The sequence below is a fragment of the Rhipicephalus microplus genome, chromosome 5, assembly GCF_043290135.1.
Source record: "Rhipicephalus microplus isolate Deutch F79 chromosome 5, USDA_Rmic, whole genome shotgun sequence".
Lineage (NCBI taxonomy): Eukaryota > Metazoa > Arthropoda > Arachnida > Ixodida > Ixodidae > Rhipicephalus > Rhipicephalus microplus.
The window spans coordinates 144,237,065-144,258,353 of NC_134704.1; the positions used below are offsets into that span (position 1 = coordinate 144,237,065).

Sequence of the window (21,289 nt, forward strand, 5' to 3'; positions counted from 1 at the left end):
TTGGCATCGTTGCGCAAGTGGAAACAAGTGGTTATATAAACATCTGCAACTCTTAAACATATGTCTGTGCGTGCAACATTTGTACATTTACATAGCGTCATTTCATGACATTGGAGCATTAAAAAATTGCCCGCAGCTTCCCTCGGGGGAACACTGAGGAGGATGCGGAGCATATAATTGGTTAACGGGGTGTTAAAGTGCGACTTACTTGGGTCGATGGCTAAATTGGTTAACGTGGTTGTGAAATGGGGTGTTAAATTGCGACTTACTTGGGTCGATGGCTAAATTGGTTAACGTGGTTGTAGGAGGGGGTGTTAAATGAGTGAACACGTACACACGTATGCGAAAGGGCGGCGCTGGTCGAAGGGACGTCGATCATTGTGTTTGTGGATTCGTTGGAATTCATTTCACGCGACCTTGGACGTCGACGCGCCGTACAAACCAACCGACGAGCGGCAACTGAGCGAGCGAGCGCCGACCTTGAGTATATATACCGCGCGACGGCGCATGCACTGTCAGCTGTTGAATGTTCTCGAAGCGCGACGCCACATGCGCGTCCACTGGAGAATCAGGAGAATTGTAGATGTCGAACGCGGTGTGTAGAGGAGGAAGGGTGCACAGATGGTGGAGGAGTGAAGCGCGCGCGGTGTGTAGAGGAGGAAGGGATGCACAGATGGTGGAAGAGTGGGTGACGGCACGACGGCGCATGCGCGCGCGTCAGCTGTCGAATGTTCGAGAAGCGGTGCGGACGGCACGGACGGCGCGGACGGCGCACTACAAGGCGCGAGTATAAGATGCTTCCGCATCTAAAAAAGCTGCTGCACGGTCACCTTCCTTCCGCATGCTTCGCATAACGTCGATTTTCAGGTATGTGAGGTCTGCCAATTTTTTTACAAACGAATCAATTATGTGTGATTATGTGCTTTACTGAAGTTTATTGGCATTTCCTTCGCTACAGTTGTAAGCGAGCCATATAGAGTAAGGAGAGAGTTCAGTAATACAACCTCGTACGTAAACGTTTCACTTCTACAGGCTGTAAACTCTTATAGCTTTGAAAGCTACCTTACACTTCAACAAATCTCACTGCACCCAAAGGGTAACCAAATCCCTATTCTTCGTGCGGGACAATTTCTAATATTTTTTCGAAGAGCACCGACAGATAAATTCCTTCCGACATACCCCGTCGGTGATAACCTCTTTCAAGCACCCTCATGACATCAACCGCCTTCGAGGGACCAGAACACAGAGTACCTTGCTTTTATTGTCCGCCTTTCGTTGCCCAACCAACCACGACGAAAAATGTGCATGAAGAGGTTGTTAATCTTTCTGTCATTCATTGTTTTCAATTATCAATGAATTGAGTGATTATAATAAATATATGTTTATATATATCTTCTCTGTTCATTGTGCAACTTTCTTCACACCGAGAGTAAGGCCACGTCACATTTCCACCCAATGTCTTCTCGTTGTTCACGAAATTCTTGAATGGTTAGCCTACCTAAAGCTTACGATATTTCTTGAAAAAATGTGTTCTGTTCTGGAAGTATGTCACGTGTCACTTGAACCGATTTTTATGCGCATATCAGACGGAGAGCATAACTCCACTTCACTACAATGTGAGAAAATATATTATTATTATTTTTTAACCACAGGTGCAACTGAGTCACTCACCTGTCCAAAGTGTATGATGTTTTTTGTTGAAGTCCCTGCAGGAATGTGACACATGTAGGTTGTCGCGCGCGTCTGGAACAATGGCAAAAAGATACATAAACAAACATACAGAAGCAATAACGAAATAAAAATATTATCAGATTAACCTTTGGAAGTACATAACAATTGTCTTTGTTTTGCTATCTCACACAGAGCCCGAAATTTACAGATACGACAAATTAAGCTGTTAGTGTACTCGCTAAAGAAAAAGACAAATAGAGCACGCAAAATAAAAGAAACAATATTGAGCTTGGATAGTATACTGGTGCTGCTTTTTCTAATTTGTTGAGTTTTAGGCTAGATAAAAAAATGTATTTATCACGTGCCAAACTTGTAAAACTTGTTAGAGGGAATGGCTGCGCATACGCCCTTAATTTCGTCGTTGACGTCTTTGCTCTATTTGTATTTGAATTTGCCACATAATAAATGCTACTTTGTTATATATTTCAGCTAAATACAAAAAAGTTCACACTTTTTATATGTGATGCCCGGCAACGTAACTTCAGCTCTGCCTAGTAGCATAGCGGTCCTGTTGTAAACATTGTCATATGTTCCATGAGACAACTGGTGAATATTTCTGTTTGGAGAGAGCTGCTCGTGAGACTTTATAATTTGCGTTACGACGGCGAACTCCTGCGAGCTGCTACGTATGAAAAAGGATTGCCATCGAGTTAGGGGCGAAATGCCACCGTGGTATAATTTTAGAACTTCCAGGACATATCGATATAGCTAGCAGTAATCACCTCACTGATGAATCAGTGCAGTCAGCCCGTGAAGGAAACAGAATCGTTCAGATTAGACTAAAGTAAACCGAGATTGCAAGAGATCATTTTGTTTTCTTGCTCTGACTGTCACACCTGTTTTGTCGTATGCCGATTCTCTTAAAAAAATAAGTTCCTTCTTTATCCTTCCTTAGGGTTTTGGTAGACATACTGGTTGCTTCACTCACCGTAATATTGTAGTGATTATGGTGCCGAACTAATGACCACAAAGCGGTGGTTACGAATCCTTCAGGGGCCTGTTTTCGGTGGAGCTATATGTCATAGGCCCGTGTGCTTTAACTTAGGTGCACGTTGAAGGACGCTAGTCGGTCAAAATTTTGCGCACCCTCTGATACGGCGCCTCTGATGTCCTACCATAATGTTGGGGCAAAAACAAAGCCTACATATACAATAATTATTATTATAGCTGCCACAAATTCACCACTCTGGTGCATCTTCCTTCTGCCAGCTCTGAATGTGTTATTTATTACACAAAAGCACGCTAATTCCGCATCGGAATTGCTGGCATACAAGGAGGTAAGCTGTGCAAAAACAGTAAGATTACTGAACAAGTATAATAGTAACATTATCTGAAATTTTATGCACCAAAACCACGATATACTTATGATAATGAGGGATGCCTTTGAGAAGGGAAGTGCGGGATCGGGCTAGTTTGAATTCTATTGTTAAACTGCTCAGCGCAAAAAAAATTGAGACAATGCACGCAAAAACGATGAGCGCCAGCGCAGTTGAAAGTCTGCGCTGGTCTTCGTCTTTTCTGTGTGCATTGTTTAAACGTTTTTGCACTGAGCAGTTTAACGTTTAGTGGGGAACGGCTCTCAAACATGTGGCAACCTAGTCTTCTTTAACATGCGCTGACATCGCAGAATGCAGGGGCATCTTACATTCAGCCTCCACCAAAATGTGGTCACCGCGGCCAGGATCAAACCCGCTACCTCCGGGTCAGCTTTTTAGATTTGTAACTGCTACCCCACCGCGATGGACACTTAACTGATCCACTGTATTTACTGCCGTTATCACATTCAGCCGATTTGACTTGAGATTGTTCTCAGAGTGAACCAAGGATCTTGGCCATGACTCTACGGCTACATGAGCGTAGCCAGAAATTAGTTGGGGAGGGGTCTGTTAAAGTTGCCTTCGACTGCCCGGTCAACGTGCACCTATGCAATAGTTTGCCAATACACGCACGTTCTGGCGCGAGCACCAAGACGCGCATACGTGTTGAGAAGCTAATTCCTTCCTGAAATAAAAGCCTGGTTATGTAACTGACTTGAGTCTCTCCTCTCTGCTGCTCCATTAGCCAACCGGGAAATCTTACTGTCCTTGGTATTCTAAAAGCTTCTCGGTAATGAAGTTCTGCTATATAATGTGCCAAAACCACAATGCGTTTATAAAGCCCACCGTTTTGGGCAAATGTACTTTGATGTGATCTTTTGTGTTTGTTCTTTTCTGCTTGTAGACCTAAATACCCAGCGAAATGCGAACGCTGTGGCGGGCAGTTGAAACCTGGTCTTTTAACTTTGCAGCCCAAAACGCCTATTTGCTATGCAACCACAACGGTAGACTGTATATCGCATCATCGTTCCTGTGTGACATGTAGTTTGCGACATTGTAAGCACATGGCTTACCTGGTTGATGTACTGGCTCCCGACATTGCCGAGTCTATCGCCGAGAAAAGCGCAGACACGCTTGGCCACCCCACCACACAGAAGTCTCAAGAAGTCAGTAAGCTGCAAGTCCTTCGGGAGCATCTCGTAGCCACCCATCGCTTGTGCGAGCCGCTGCGAGCATGGGAATCTAAATGTTACCAGGACCACAGGCCATAAATGTTGCCTACAGCAGGGCACTAGGTCTGTTTGTACATTCTATTGAAGGATAATGAACAGTTAAAGAGAGTAAGAATAACTATTTAGCTTAAGTAAACAAAAAAGTCAGCTTGCGGATGCATAACCAACAAGCGAAGATGACAGACACATGCTGCAACTAACAACAGGTTTAATAAAACCACCACTGATAATCTTCACAGGAAAACTAAGTGTGCATGCCGCGTATATTAAACACCTTTTTTTTTCACTGAAGGAAAGAATGGTATAAGTAATCACATTTTTCGAAATAAGCAATCCCTTTGATAATGATAGCGAAGGTACACGAGTACATTTGTTGAAATAATGTTTCCAGATTGTACACACTTCAAACATTTCGCGTTCGCATTGCGTGGTTTCATTACCAATAAGTCGCGCAGCTTTCAGATCAGGAGAACAGCCGCACACACGGAAGTTCCTGCTCACTTCCACATGTGTGTGTTTATGTAATTTAGAAAGATAAACATCGGTAAGAGTGGCCGGTGCGAGAACAGAAGGATATCAGAGCACTAGAGATCACTAACAACTAGTGCTTACTCTCATATTAGACGACCTAGATAAAATGTGGCTGCACCCTGCTGTTCCCTGAGACGGAAATACTTTTCAATAACAGAGATCAGCCGACGAAAGAAATTTCTGAGGCGTTCTATATTAGTAAAAGAAAATATTGTCACAGGGTCGTGACGTCGACAAAGAAACGGACAGTAGAATGAAGGTTAAACTGTTTATTTGGGCGAACTTGTTCCCGGTAAACGGAAAGTCGGATCACAGTAGCAGTTCTTCACTGATAGCCGTGAACGGATCGTCAGCTGTCGATCAACTGACAAGCGGTGAAGCGCGTCGGCATTTGTACACTTGCCGTCGAATGTTCTAGCGTTATCGCTAGCGTGTACGTAGGCTCCATAATAATCTCTACAGTTCATGGAGTGGGCGTAATCTTATCGAAATGATCTACCACAGTCCTGAAGCTTCTCGAAGACTGCAGGCGCGGTTTGCGCTGAGAATTACGTAGTGTATTGGGGCGATAACAAAACTTGAGAACAAGAACGTGGCAATATAATTGCATCAACCAAGCATGGGTCAGTGGAAGCAATTGTCAAGCATCATTTTCGAAAGATCACCGAAAATTGTAACTTGAACGTCATTGTCGTACGTCGAATGCTATTATCTCGTATATCTACCACGTTTTCTCTGCTAAATGAATTAGTTGTGAGTGCAGCGGTGTTCTATCCGTTCCATTTGTGCCTGTCACCGTGCATTGCTTCACGAGTAAACAGAGATCTCTGCAAAGGGGTCGTAAAGATGCATTTAGCGCACGGTCAGCAAAGTTTTACTACGGTTCCCTCCCACCCGGTCGGTGGACACGTCACCTGGGTAGCATCCCCTCGCGCCCGGCGTTGTGAAAAACAAGCGCCTATGCGCACAGGCATTGAATAGCTGCCCAGCGCGGTGGCTGAGGGCAGGAACGTGATAGCATAATCACTCACGACAGAATGAGGCATGCTTACGCATCAAGAAGGCCTTTACACTACTCTACATGGTGGTACAAAACGTCAGGATATGCACTTGACAAGGAACATCGTAGGTGTCCGCACTTCACAGGCCTCAATTGTAATCAAATTAATGACTAGATGACGCTTCATTGTCACAATATAAGTTTAGAATATTTATTACAAAAGGCGGAGATAATTGATGCGTGAATATTCGCGGCAACGATCATTGCAGGTGTACGATCGAAACAAATGACCACAAAAATTGATAGAAGTGTGAAAAAAAATGGCCACGCATCTGCGTGTTTTGCTGGGAATGTCGTTTAACGACGATAATCTTCTGCTGACCTTTCGTGCATAGCATCGCATGGCAACGCAGTGTAAGAAACGCTGAGTTCTTTAGAATGGCGTCTCTGTGTATATTCGAGTAAGGAAACACACTAGGAAGATTTAAAATAACGCACCGCGAGCCCTTGCGGTGCGGTCGCTGCCAGTGCGCATGCATCGTAACGTGAGTCGGCGTTCGCGTTCGCGGACCGCATGCAGAAAATCCGAAATTGCGTGCGGTGATGGCGGCCCGCATGTGCCCGCAAGCGCTGTTTCGAGGCTACGGTGTCGCTGCGATCATGCGTTGCGGTTCGCAGCAGGGCAAACGCTATTGTAAAACTTTTATGGCGCCCGCTTCGCCCGCAATGCCCGCAGCGCTTGCAAACGGTATTCTAAAACTCCCCACTGCCTAACACTTGCGTACCGATGTCCCACCTTATATATGCGTGATATTTTTTTAGATGCGAAGCTTCTTATGATCGAACTGGCTCTGGTGTGCGGCATGATCACCCTTAGTGCGCATGCGCGTCCCCTTCTTCCCCTCTCGCATCGCTACGCCGGCGCAGGCAGCTCCTGCTAACCGACGCTCGTGGCCCTCTTTCTCCTCTAGCTATCCCTCCCGGCCGTATCTACAGGCCTATTGCGCATGCGCGTCCCCTCCCGATCGTTTTCTACGCACCCATTTCTACCCTCGCAACGACGACACAGGCAGCGTCTGCTTGCGAGTTTCTTAATTGAAAACACAAACTTCTCGCACTGCATCACCGTTCACTGGCTACTCTGTAAGGCATTGGATCTTGACATCGAAGATAGTGCAGGTGGGAGATTTCTCCTGTACGTTGATGAACCGTAAAAATCATCCATCTGGTGCATCTGCAGTGAAGATCACATGCACATCGACTGCGATCATGCTCAGACAGGTGACATTCACGCCTTTGAATACCTTACCCACACTGCTAAGACGTGGGTTTTATTTCTCGCAGTGCTCCAAATACAATATTTACGTACACTATTCCTGTTTTCTAACCCTTTCGTCTCGTATCATGTGTTTTGGGAGGTGCCTGGCATTGGTGCCTAGAGAATTGTGATGGAACAGACCAGCTAACATTAGCCAATTTTCGCAATTCAGCTGGCTTAACCATCTTTTGTGAAAACTATCCATCGCTAGCCAATATAAGGCAACATTCAGGCTACATAGTTCAGCGCTGACGTGTTAATATAGAATGCAAATCTCGTGACCAAAGCGAGAAGCGTGGTGCCATAGTCTTTCCTGCCTTCGCAATTCGTGCACACCCTGTGCAAAGACAATTGAGCATCACCACTCCCCTGCCTTCCCTCCCTCATCACAGAATGCTGCTAGAAAGGACCTTCAACGATTATGCTTACCAGTGCCGACTCGGCATACGGGCCAAGTATTGCGAGTGGTGGCACCTCGATGTGAGCCAGCTTGTTGAAGGGTGCAAGTCCAGCGAATGCCAGCACCTGCGTGAGTCCAGAGACAGCCGAAATCTATCAGCAATCGTCATTTCTTAAATGGTTTCTCAATATTTCTCTTAAGTAATCTCTTTCTTTCGTTGTATCATAGGAAGAGTCTTGTTCAGGGGCTCTGTATGTCTGCACGTAGGATACGAGAGATTATCAGTCAGCTGTCAGCTCGTATTAAGATCACGTGCTTTGCGATGCCAGCAGGCTGAAAAAGAAGAGTGTTCCACACTCGTGGTCATCAGTCTCATGAATACTTGCAGCATTGACTGACATTCCCATGGGCCGTTAAGAGAGAGAGAGAATAAACTTTATTGGGTTCCAGCATGCGGGATTCCCTCCGGCCGCGCAGGGCGTGGGGTTCACCCTATCTCACGTTATATCTCAGCTAAGTCAATAGAGCATCAGACGCGTTATACAAAGAGTGCAAGTTCGGTCCCTGTCAGTTGTAAGTTATCTATTGAACCACCTTACTTTCTTCACACTTAAAGTATACCGAGAAATCAGATACGATATACTTGGTTTTCTTGTTTGTATGTTCTAATTAACGTTTACATCAACAAACAAGAACGAATTCATATATATCCCCCTTTCAGTGCGCAATTTATCAGGCCTTATTTAGATACACGTGCCGTGCAAAATAAGTTAGGAAGTGTTTGACTGGCCGAGGTGAATGTGTTGACATGGCCCATCTTTCATGCCAGAATTACGCATGATGTGTACGAAACTCCTAAGCAGCTTTAATATACATAATGTTTATACTTTTAGCGTGCTACACTGCTAAGACGTGAGTTTCATTTCTCGCAATGCTCCGAGTACAATATTTACGTACACTAATCCTGTTTTCTAACCCATTGACAACATTGTTTCGTTTTCATCTTTTTCAAACTTATTCGCTATCACGCTGAATTTATAGCCTGCCTCTGTTCTTATATGCAACACAGTGCATTTTATTTTGTTGACATTTTGCACATTTTGAGACCCACTACACGCTACCGTACTTCAGCATACAAGTGTGTGTTACGAAAATAAATACGTGAAGTGTTTATTAGTGTTTACTGCCTTGATTGTGTTGACTGGGCCCTGAACTATATGGACGTCGAAATATTGCAACAGTGTCATCGCCTAAAATTACCCTAACCACCAAATAAATATCTTTCTATTAGCGGATGGGTTCATCGTAAAATATATGGCAAATGAACAGCTCATGTTGTTTAGGTAGCACTTAACTGTATATACTGAAGGATATAAAATTAGACTTGCGTATTTGAACTACAATGTTTGAACCACCAACTTCGCACTGCATCTACGGTAATCAGCGGCGGTAGATATTTCAGTGCTCAAATACTTCAAGAAAATCTGGTAACCTTAGCTAGCATCATACACTGCAATGTATGGCGGCGGATCTACAGGGTGGGTTGAAATTTGAGTTGAACTCTTTAAAGACACATCAGCGTCAAGAGGACTATAGGTTGCAATCAGCCCAGCTGTCACATGTGTGTCGCCTACCTTGTCGTTGTACTCCGGCCTCTCGGACATCAAAGTGAAAAAGCTTAGCGTGCCTTGGGAGAATCCGATATACAGGAGCCGCCTTTGCCCCGTGTTTCTGAGCACGTAGTCGATCTGAGCGGGAAGATCGTAGAGTGCGTGCTCGTGGAACCTGCAACGCATAAGTAAAGACTTTTGACTGCTCCGTCCTTCCAATGTGAAGCACTTTATTTGCATATTCCTTCTGTAGGACGGTGAAGACTGTGTATCAGCATTCTGCGGATAATTCCTCCTATGCCCAGCAGATGGCGAAGAACACTGCGTTGTCAGGTTATGTCTACACAGTGAGGCGGCGTCGCAGTCACACAGTTACGCGCGATTCTCAGAAAAATCATTGCGATGTCAGTGTGGTTAGAACCATAGAATTCCCAATTAACCTGCACGAAGAGGGGCTGGGGTGGAAGGTGTTCAAATCTGGATAGTTCGTGCATTTCAAAAAGCGCAATGGTGAAGGTTTTGTTGTGATTCAGGCTTGGACATTTACGCAAGAGAGAACAGCATGGACGTAAAGACGGCGAGATTCGTTCTTTATTACACTAAAATACATAAAGAGTAAGAAACCGTAAATGAAAAGAAAAAAAGCAGGAAAGTGGCGGAAGAAAAATGAAACCGTAATACGGCAGCTCCTGAAATCTGTCTCTAAGAACTGCTGCCTGCAAAAAACGCAACATCCCGTTCACCGCTTTCTGTACCCAGGACGAACTCGGCCAAAGTCACAGAAATCTTCCCTGCAGGCCAATTGTCAAGTTTATGAAACACATTAATGCTTGATGGAACTCTATTTACGCCCTCAGAGACGCGTGCTATTTGCCCGCACTGAAAAGCGCAAACTTTCAAAAGAAATGGCCAAATGTTTTCTTGAAGTTTTATTTACTGCATCTGCGTTTCTTCCCCATTTATATCCAAAAAACTAGGAACAACCAAGCCATTTAATAAGGTTCTCGTGGGAGCCTGTATAGAGTTTCGGCTGTTCTTTTTGCGTTTTCCAAACAGTGAGGCTTCTTTTTTAACGCCAACAAGGAGGAGCGTTAGATAATCTGCGAGTTTTATACATATTAAAGTTGATCACAACGTTCATGGGGATCAATATATGATGCTGTCAGCACAAAAATTTGATGGCAACACACTGCGGAAGGCACACTACATTGTCCCTTTTACATGAGGCACACCCGTGTGCGGTTCCTTCATGCCTCGCGTTTTCCATCGGTTACGCTGGGTCGACCCTTAATCGCGGAACCAGTAATATTTGTCGGAGTGTTATGTGCCCAAACCAGGATATGATCACGAGCGATGTTGTAGTAAAAGCTTCTGTAAATTTTGGCCACCTGGTATTCTTTAACGTGCACCCAAATGTAAGTACTGTCAACCGCAACAGTTTGCGGAATGTGCAGCGAATGTCAGAGGGGCGGTAAACTGCATTGCTGCGCCGCCTACCATGATGTGAATCATGGTGTGGAAGTTATCGGCCACGGCTTTCGAGATTACATCCAGGAGCAGCGCGCTGTCTAAGCGCGCTACACGCGCCGTTGCTCATAGTGAGGCCACGTATGGTAGCATCAACACCAACGACACGACGCCTTGGCAAAGTAGGCAGCACAGCATTGCAGTTTTCCGCCACTCGGTCATCGCTCCAGGTCTCACAAAGATTTACAGCTGACAGTACACGGGCCCGAAGCACTTTTGCCTCAACTGGAAACGCAGCCTCTCTAACTGAGAGGTGAGCTTTATAATAATAATTGTTGTGGATTAACGTCACAAAACAACTATATTGTTATGGGAGACGCCGTGGTAGAGAGATTCGAAAATCTCGACCACCTGGGGTTCTCAACGGGCACCTAAATCAAAGTACACGGGCCTCAAGTATTGTCGCCTCTATCGAAAATGCGGCTGCCGGGATTCTGTTCCGCGACCTGTGAGTCAGCAGTTAAGTACCACAACCCCTATAGACCACCATGTTGTTCGAGATGTGAGCTCCAAGAATATATCTTACGTGAAGTTCCAGAACTGCCTTGATCGCACGTTCAGTGTTCGATGCCTCCTACCAAACGTGTTTCCCCTTGTGTTTCCGAGCCAGACATCGTAGCCCTTGTCGGCGAGAACAAATCCTGCGGGTCAGTCACACTGAGACTAAATGTGCCCTGTTTGAGAAGCCATCCTTAGCAACCATCTGTTTTCTAAATGGTTAGCTAATCTTGACGCTTACATTGCTAATGTGCACGTATAAACAAGAAGAGATGAACAGTCAGGCAGTGCTGGTGTCCAACAGAATTCTTCCTGACTAGGAAAGCGTACACAAGACTTTTTTAAAATGAAATTGTAAATACAGATAAGCTGTTGTTATCTAATCAGACCAAACTTAGCTCTGTGAGACATCAGACACGAGCTGTACTACAGCAGTCTAACTTCTCAGTTTGTGCGATTGATGACACGCTTAAGCACGTGTTTCTGCATGTACACGCATCAGTAGCTTCAGCTGTTTTCGCGATTCTGCTAGTCATTTCTGCGCACCAATGTTAAGATGACTCGACGCCTGGCACAATGTCGCGCTTCTGCCATGCGATGTTATATTTCCTAAGGAGACAGCTTTTACTGCATGACATTCATATAAAAGGAAAAGGAAAATAGACAACCACCCGTTTGTAGCACAAAGCCAAAAGGACATCCGTATGAATTTCTGAGAAAGAGAAGCCTCTTAGTTGCCGAAAAATTTGTCTTGGCCCGGAATTTCATATCACGTTTATTTATTTTATGCTTATTTTTGACGCTGTTTCCGCCGCTTTGCGGTAAAACAGCTTCTTCACTCCCGCACGATCTTGTTCGATGCACAGTCGGACTGAAGTTGTTTTATTATTATTATAAAATTTATTTCACAACTTGCTCAACTTTTGTATCACGGACAAGATATTTTGCTCAAAACCAACGAAGCCGACACCAGAATTCCTATGAAGCAACCTTTTAATGCTAATCGTACGAATACAGCGAATGAATGCATTAGTAGTTTGAAGCCCAATGATACACCGCATTCTTGAAGACTCTGTAACGTTTGTTGCTATGCACCTCAAGTATTCGCGATGATGTAAGTTCATATAGAGCAGGCTCCGCTTGCGTAGCAGAACGTTCTAAGCAACCTAACAAATATTTCAATGCTAAAGAACAGTAACGTGGTTACGTCGAAGGTCTCATGTAATGTGGAAAATTCTTTTGTGTTATGGTTCTAGAAGAACGAAAGGGGAGAACACCTTACCTTATACCAATACTTTTTACGCAGGAAGGTTGATGAGTACACTATCTTTAGCTTCTTGCTTTCAGGCTGTTTATTAAGTGACGCACCACGATTTAAGGGCGATTCAGCGAGCAACTTCTCTAAACAAGCCAATAAAAATGGCAATAACTTAGTACGAACTTGCCTAGTGATTGGTCAGGCAAATCAAGCACCAGGGACGCCGAATCTGCCAGAAGACCCGTCATGACGAACACAGAACCACGTCCTCCACACCAGCGGTCATTGGTGGCGCTTACGTGAGCGCAGGAGCCCATTCTTCCGTGAGGTATTCGGTGCATCTGTAGAATGTAGCCATCTTCTGTAGTCACCTCGTGGGTCTCTAATGGGTAACCTTTGTCGCTGATGAGGAACTCCTAGCAATACAAGGATGCGCAGACATACATATATACATCAGTTTCTTTTTTTTTGTCGTTTCACCTATGTGAGAGTCAACTTTACTCATTAAAAAAAACTGGAAATCATTTCTTTCCATAGATGACAATCCTTAAGCAGCATAACGTGTTGGTTGTATTGAAGTAAGAGCACCACAATTTTGCCTGAAAGTTAAATACGTAGCGTGTACAAAAATGGTAAACAAAAGTGGCGCCACCGCGCACACTGCACAATGTGCAAGGCAGCAAGTCTTACCAGGTGGATAGCCCACCATTTCTCGCGAATGAGTTGATGTATAGCTGCGACGTGAGGACTTGTGGTCTCTTACACATCGCGAATCAGTTTTTTTAGCAAGAGTGATTACCCATAATAATTGTTCGCGTTTTTCGAGTTTTTGAATACTTTGCCCCCAACCTGCCAGCTACCTGGCTCTTGGTTAAAGCCAGCTGGCGACGTCACAGCTCCCGAAAGGCCATTCGTCACCGCTTAGAACTTCGGGCCAGGACGAAGTTTTCCACAACTACAGAGCTTTTCTCACTCCTAATCTCATGGAATTATTGCCGCGAGCATGTCTTCCTTCCTTCTTGGTAGATTCGTACCACAGACAGATTGGTGTGGCAGTTTTTCAATCGATAAAAACGTTAGGAGTCATTTTCTTTCGACATCAAGGGCGTTCGGTGCCAACAAGGGTTACTAATCCGACCTTCCCTAAATTTTGAGAGCAGTGGACCCCTAAAAAAAAGTCGCCGTTTCACCTCAAGAACCAAACAACAAATGCTATGGGAAGAAATTAAATGGTTGCGCAAAGAACTGCAAGCAGCTGCGCAGCATGCTGCTCCAGCTCAAAGGAAGCGCGAAAAGAACGCACACAGGAAGTGCACGCGTTAACAATCTTCCCAACTCGATACTTGAAAGCGCGCCGTTCAAGCACAAGAATTGCATGAAAAGAACGCCCAGGTATACACAAGACGAGCGCGAACTACCTCAGCTGTCACAGTTGTCACTTCGTGTAGCCCCGCACACGTTACACAAACATAGCCGCTTGCACCGAGTGAAGTAATTATCGTGCGCTCTGCAACTTCAACGCATGCTCTCTGGAGAATGCAAAAGACATACAAGACACCCCATTCGCATGAATGGAGTCTTTGTATGTCATGTCAGACTACCTGCGGAAGCATATACACTAACGCTAAAGCGTGCTTTTAGTACTATCTGGCTGGCAATGCAGCTGGGAACACGCTGAAATTCCCTCGGGGTCTGCGTACCAGCAACGGTAAATGGTTTACATAAATAACTCACTTGTAGTGTGCTGCGTAATATATGCTTCGTGGCCGAGCCATCTCACGCCACGCGCTACAGAGAGAGGGGTCGTTTGTTCTCACCGTCTCGCCGCCATGGCTACTGGTGGTGCTGACTGAATTTCCATGTTTAAATTGGCGTATATACCCAATAAAGTTATGGGGGGATAGCCGCCATGGTAGCTCAGTGGTAGAGCACCGAAGGTCGCAGGTTTGGTTCCTGCCCATTGCAATTTATCTTTTCACCCACTCTTTCTTCAAGTTTACATTTTAATTGGTCTAAACACTTCCCCTATACTTTCCTTGGCATTGTTGTCCGTTATATATTAATAATATTGTTTCAAAGCGTGTAAAAACTAGGCCTTAAGTATACATTTCTTGCCCTTATATATATATATATATATATATATATATATATATATATATATATATATATATATATATATATATATATTGTGGTAAAGCCTTTGAACAGTGGGTCATCCTCTTCAGCGCCTTCTAGTGGGTCGCCCTTTTCTTAAGAAGAAGAGCAGCTCGTGCAGAGAGTCGATCCCCGCATTGACTGTCGCTGTCGTGAATCATCGCTGAGTGTCCGTCAATAAACCGCTTAACAATTTGGTGGAGAGTGCTGAGAGTGCTGTGCCCTTCAAACACCTTCGGTCAGCATTCGATGCCCTTGGAGCTTCGATCCCGTACCGTGTCTCCAACCATGTACCAAGACGCCGCCCAGCAAACGCTTCCTCCTACGTCGCCGCCATGTCCCGGTGTCCCCCGCATCCGCGACCCTCCTGTATTCACCGGAGCGGATGGCACCGACGTCGAGGACTGGCTGGCCATGTACGAACGCGTGAGCGTCCCCAACCATTGGGACGAGGCAGGTAAACTCGGCAACCTGTTTTTCTATCTCGCGGGTGTGGCCGGCATGTGTTACAACAACCACGCATCTGATTTCCCGACATGGTCCGCTTTTAAAACCGCTGTCGTCGAAGTGTTCGGCCGCCTTGCTGTTCGTAAGCTGCAAGCTGAACAGCGTTTACGTGAACGAGCCCAGCAGACCGGTGAGTCCTTCACAAGTTATATAGAGGACATCCTTGACTTGTGCAAGAAAGTCGACCTGAACATGTCAGAGGCTGACAAAATCACGCATGTTCTGAAAGGCATCACCGACGATGCCTTCACCATGCTCCTGGCAAAGAACCCCCGCACTGTGGCAGAAGTCATCATGTTATGCCAAAGTTACGACGAGCTGCGACGGCAGCGCTTCATGACCCGTCGCCCGCCACCACGTGATGCTGATCTCTCGGCCTTGTCAGCAGTTCCAGACCACGCAACCTTGCTCGCCGAAATCAAGTCGTTCGTGCGTGAGGAAGTTGCCCGCCAGGTCTCTCTACTGGCTTTTGCTTCCCCACAACAAGCTCAACAGCCATCAAGTACACTTCTACCTCCGCTCCACCGAGCCATTCAGCAGGAAATCGCGGAGGTCGTCCCTGAATACCACCAGCCACCTCCTGCATCTGTGCCACTCAGCTACGCCCAAGTTGTAGCCAGGCCGCCCCCACCGATTTCTGTCACTGTTCCGCTAAATTACACAGACACCGTCGCGAGGCCCCAGGCCTTTGGAGAACCTGTCTCGCCTACATACGCCGGCGTCACCCACGTGCCCCGAGTGCCGCCTACCATGCACTCATATCAGCAGCCGGCTCGCCAATCGCGTTCTGCGACATGGATGCGACCAGCAAACCAATGGCGCACTGCTGATAATCGCCCCATCTGCTTTGCTTGCGGTTGCGTCGGTCATGTGGCACGATATTGCAATCGTTTGCAGCAACCGCAGGTCGCCTCCAACTTTCCCAGCCAGTCAAGCCGCTCTTATGACCAACCGCCGCCTATGTCATCGTAGTCCCGCCCCGTTCCGTCTACCCGCCGTTCACCATCTCCACGACGTCGCTCACTGTCACCGATGCGGCCACGTCCACTCGAGGGCGACCAGGAAAACTAGTCGTCGCAGTCTACGAGGCAAGGGCTGCGACGCTGTCGAACTGCGGAAGCCCTCAGGAAAGCCCGTCGAACGTGATAGACGTGCTTGTGGGTGGTGTTCGTGCATCTGCCCTTGTAGATACTGGAGCCGCCGTATCCGTGATGGACGAAAAATTTAGCCGATTACTGCGCAAAGTGAGCATGCCGCTTTGCGGGCTCTCCCTCCGTACAGCCAGCGCCCAAAGCATTCACCCTACAGCGATGTGCACAGCCCACCTTATGATTCAGGACGTGATGTATGCGGTCGAACTCATCATAATTTCTTCATGCTCTCACGACGTCATCCTAGGATGGGATTTTCTCTCCCGCAACGACGCCGTCATTCATTGCGCACCAGCAGAAATAGAACTCGCGCCATTCTCTTCTTTGACGCCGGCCAACAGTCCATCCGTTGCAAGCAAGTTACTCGTCAGAGACGACACTCAAGTGCCTGCAAACTCGTCCGTTGCGGTGTCGCTCTACTGCGCAAGCCTTTCTGACACCGCTGCACTCCTCTCGCCATCTCATCGTGTTTTCATAAGAAAACGCTTGCTGGTTCCTTTCGCGACCGTGCAACTCACTCACGGCAGCACCACTATTTTTGTTGTGAACTCATCTCCGTACAGCGTTACGTTGGTGCGAGGAGAATGTCTCGGCAGCGGGGAACCCATCGAAGACGCGCAAGTTATGGATCAACCCGATGACATGCACTACCCAAGTTCCTGTACGCTTGGTGCTGTTTCGACATCTGCTTCATCATCCGATGATATATTCGGTCCCTGCATACCCGACGACCTTACGCAGGGCCAGCGTTCCCAGCTTTTGGGCCTGTTGGAAGAATTCCGCTCTTCTTTCGATGTCGCTCAACCTTCTCTCGGCCGCACATCCACCGTTACGCATCGCATCGACACAGGCGCACAGCCACCGCTGCGGCAACGTCCATATCGCGTATCTCCCACAGAACGCCGTGTAATCAACGAGCAAGTCGACGACATGCTTCGCCGCGATGTTATTCGCCCCTCTAGCAGCCCCTGGGCATCTCCTGTCGTTCTCGTCACGAAGAAGGACGGTTCTGTGCGGTTCTGTGTGGACTACCGACGCCTCAACAAGATCACTCGTAAGGACGTGTATCCACTACTGCGGGTAGATGACGCGATTGACAGCCTGCAAGGAGCAGAATTCTCTTCATCCCTCGATTTGCGCTCAGGGTACTGGCAAGTACCTATGGCTGAGGACGCTCGACCAAAGACCGCTTTTGTCACCCCCGACGGCTTGTACGAGTTTAACGTTATGCCGTTTGGGCTGTGCAATGCGCCCGCCACCTTTGAGCGCATGATGGATACAGTTCTGCGTGACCTGAAATGGCACACGTGCCTGTGCTACCTCGATGACGTCGTCGTTTTCGCTCCTGACTTCTCGACGCACCTTCAATGCCTTCGGCATGTTTTAACGCGTCTGAGAAATGCCAGTCTGCAACTGAACCTAAAGAAGTGCCAATTTGCAGCTCGGCAGCTGACAATACTCGGCTACGTCGTGTCCAAGGACGGAATTCTCCCTGATCCAACCAAGCTTCGGGCCGTGACCGAGTTCCCCAAGCCGACATCCGTGAAGGAGCTGCGCAGTTTCGTAGGACTGTGTTCCTACTTTCGGCGCTTCATTCGAAACTTCGCGACTATCATATCGCCGCTGACGAAGCTTCTCGGAAGTAACGGGCCTCTCGATTCGTGGTCATCACAGTGCGACGACGCTTTCAGAACACTTCGTCGTTTGTTGACGTCGCCTCCCATACTCCGCCACTACGACCCTACGGCCCCTACAGAGGTACACACGGATGCCAGTGGTGTCGGCCTCGGCGCTGTCCTTGCGCAGCGCAAACCAGGGTTCCCGGAATATGTCGTGGCGTACGCGAGCCGTACGCTTACTAAAGCCGAGACTAATTACACAGTCACCGAGAAAGAATGTTTGGCAATCGTCTGGGCCCTTGCAAAGTTCCGACCTTATTTGTATGGTCGCCCATTTGATGTCGTCACCGACCATCACGCACTATGCTGGTTGTCGTCATTGAAAGATCCCTCAGGTCGTCTCGCCCGGTGGGCACTTCGCCTGCAAGACTATGACATCCGCGTGCTGTACCGCAACGGAAAGCAACATGCTGACGCCGACGCCCTGTCGCGCTCTCCCTTGCCTGACGACAATGCCAACAACTCAGTGTCTCACCTTGCCATTTCTTCGATTAGCATTCATGCTATTGCTACTGAACAGCGCAAGGATCAATGGATTGCCTCACTGATAGACTTGCTGACTGATCCATCCACTCCATCCACTCGCGCGTTGCGTCGTCAAGCCCACCATTTCGCCGTTCGCGACGACCTCCTCCATCGACGCAATTACAACGGTGACGGCCGCCAGTGGCTACTAGTCATACCTCGCAGTCTGCGCTCTGACATATGCGAATTCTTTCATTCTGATCCGCAGTGTGCGCACTCCGGGGTATCGAAGACTTACCACCGCATTCGCCAACGGTACTTTTGGCGCGGCATGTACCGCTACGTGCAGAAATTCGTTCGCTCCTGCATAGAATGTCAGCGCCGCATAACTTCAACGCACCTGTCGCCGGTAGGTCTGCAACCTCTACCTTGCCCTGCCAGGCCATTTGGGCGTGTTGGCATCGATGTGTATGGGCCACTTCCACTAACGTCGGCTGGTAACTGCTGGGCCATTGTTGCTGTGGACCATCTCACGCGATACGCCGAAACGGCCGCTCTTCCCGCGGCTACAGCGAGCGATGTGGCTTCCTTTCTGCTCCAACGATTCATTCTGCGACACGGCCCACCCCAGGAACTGCTCAGTGACCGAGGCCGTGTCTTCCTGTCTGAAGTCGTTCAAGCCATTCTCAAAGAGTGCAACCTTGTTCACCGCAAAACTGCTGCTTACCACCCGCAGACGAATGGCCTCACAGAACGCTTCGACCGTACGCTGGGTGACATGCTCTCCAAATACATCGCCGCCGATCACACAAATTGGGATTCCGTTCTACCCTTCGTCACCTACGCATATAATACCGCCCCTCAGAGCACTACTGGCTTTTCACCTTGCTTTTTATTATATGGAAGGCACCCGTCACACACCATCGACACGATACTTCCGTACAGGCCAGATCCGTCTGAGTGGGCACCTATTTCTGCTACAGCCAAGCTTGCTGAAGAATGTCGAGAGCTTGCAAAGACCTTTACTGCGCATGATCAAGAGCGGCAGAAAAGCATTCGCGCTGACGCCAGTACTACTGCACCCACATTCCTCCCTGGAGCGCTCGTCTGGCTCTCGATCCCTACTACTGCAACTGGCCTATCTTCAAAACTATTGCCTAAATACGAAGGCCCATACCGTGTCGTCAAATGCACTTCCCCAGTCAACTACTTGATTGAACCCATCGAACAATCTTCGGACATGCGTCGTCGAGGACGCGACATTGTTAACGTGGAGCGCCTCAAGGCCTACCATGACCCGCTCATTGTAACCAGCTGTTTGGTCGCCAGGCGGCTCCCTTTTTGTACCCAGGGTAGTTGTGGTAAAGCCTTTGAACAGTGGATGGATGGATGGATGGATGCTATGAGCGTCCCCTTTATAACGGGGTGGTGACAAGTATGCCACCAGGCTCGACAAAAAAAAAGAAAAAAAAACCTTTTTTTCTTTTTTTTATGTTGGCCTAATGCCTCTACTTCGATAAATTCTATCTTAATGGAAAAAAAGGTAAATTTTCAGCTTAAGTTCTCTGCCATTTACGGCACACTGTCCATATTTTATTTTTCCAATATTTATTTTTGTCCTTTCTCTCTAATTTTCTGCCACCAATACTCTAACCGTCTCTTACTTATTTCAATCGCGGGTGTGTTCAGCTTTCCATTGTTGTCCCTAAAACCCAAGGCTTCCTGTAGGCTCGTGCCCAAACGTACACCTGGGTGGATATCTCCACATTCAATCAGAACATGCTCCGCCGTTTCCTTATCTTTCCCGCAGCATGTGCATTGTTCTTCTTCTTTACTGAATCTTGCTTTATAACTACGCGTTCTAAGGCAGCCCGATCTCGCTTCAAACAGTAAAGCGCTTCCCCTTGAATTATCGTAAAATGCCTCCCTCCTTATTTAATTTTTGCCCTTTCGGTAGTTACTCAAAGCCGGTTTTTTCTCCATAGCTGCCATCCAGTAAATCCTCTCCGCCTCCCTGACCTTTCCCTTAACGCTCTTTGTTGACATATGGCTCACAATACCAGCCGTATATTTACTAGTGAGTCTTCTAGTTCTTTTTCTCCACTGTGTGTCCACGCTCTTCCTATACAAATAACGGAACACCTTCTCTGCCCATCTACTCTCCTTCATATTTCTTAGCCTTTCTTCGAACCTTATTTTACTCTGCGCTTCCCTCGCCTCAAAACCTGCCCACCCCATATCGCCCTTTACAGCCTCGTTTGTCGTCTTCCCGTGAGCACCCAACGCGAGGCGTCCCACAGTCCTTTGATTTACATCCATTCCCGATTGCACCTCTGCCCGCATGCACACCACTGAGTTCCCAAAAGTAAGCCCTGGAACCATTACACCCTTCCACAGACCTCGAAGCACCTCATACCTATTGTATCCCCACAACGCTCTGTGCTTCATTATTGCCGCATTCCTCTTTCCTTTTGCTGCCGAGGCTTTTTCCTGTACCTCCATGTATCTATCACTCTCATTTACCCATACTCCAAGGTATTTGTATTCACTTACCCTCGGTATTTCTTGGCCTTGTATGGACACCGTCTGATCACAGGGATCATTGAATACCATCAATCCACACTTCGTTACACTGAATCCTAGTCCAAGAGCTTCACCTTCCCTTCCGCATATATTCGCCAGCTGCTGTATATCATCTCGACTGTCCGCAAATAAGACGATATCGTCCGCATAAAATAAACCTGGAAGCTTCTGCTCAATCATCATGCCGCCCTGTTTGTGTGACAGATTAAAACCAATGTTGCTACCTTCTAGCGCTTTTTCCATACTCACCATGTACAGCATGAATAACAGCAGGGACAAAGGACATCCCTGTCTCAGACCCCTGCTAACCTCAACGTTCTCTTTGCTAC

At 47.2% G+C, this 21,289-nt stretch overlaps 1 protein-coding gene across 1 annotated transcript in view; it reads right to left on the reverse strand.

Annotated features, from left to right (window-relative positions):
* The window catches only part of LOC142817583 (lipase lipl-1-like), a 40,125-nt gene that overhangs the window by 14,642 nt on the left and 4,194 nt on the right, over nucleotides 1-21,289 (reverse strand). Inside the window, exons 2-8 of the mRNA XM_075894633.1 lie at nucleotides 12,571-12,837; nucleotides 12,466-12,511; nucleotides 11,192-11,306; nucleotides 9,163-9,313; nucleotides 7,558-7,653; nucleotides 4,121-4,273; nucleotides 1,672-1,743 (exon numbers count right to left, since the gene is read on the reverse strand). Of these exons, the coding sequence (XP_075750748.1) occupies nucleotides 1,672-1,743; nucleotides 4,121-4,273; nucleotides 7,558-7,653; nucleotides 9,163-9,313; nucleotides 11,192-11,306; nucleotides 12,466-12,511; nucleotides 12,571-12,837 (900 nt within the window). The remainder of the gene's footprint in view (nucleotides 1-1,671; nucleotides 1,744-4,120; nucleotides 4,274-7,557; nucleotides 7,654-9,162; nucleotides 9,314-11,191; nucleotides 11,307-12,465; nucleotides 12,512-12,570; nucleotides 12,838-21,289) is intronic.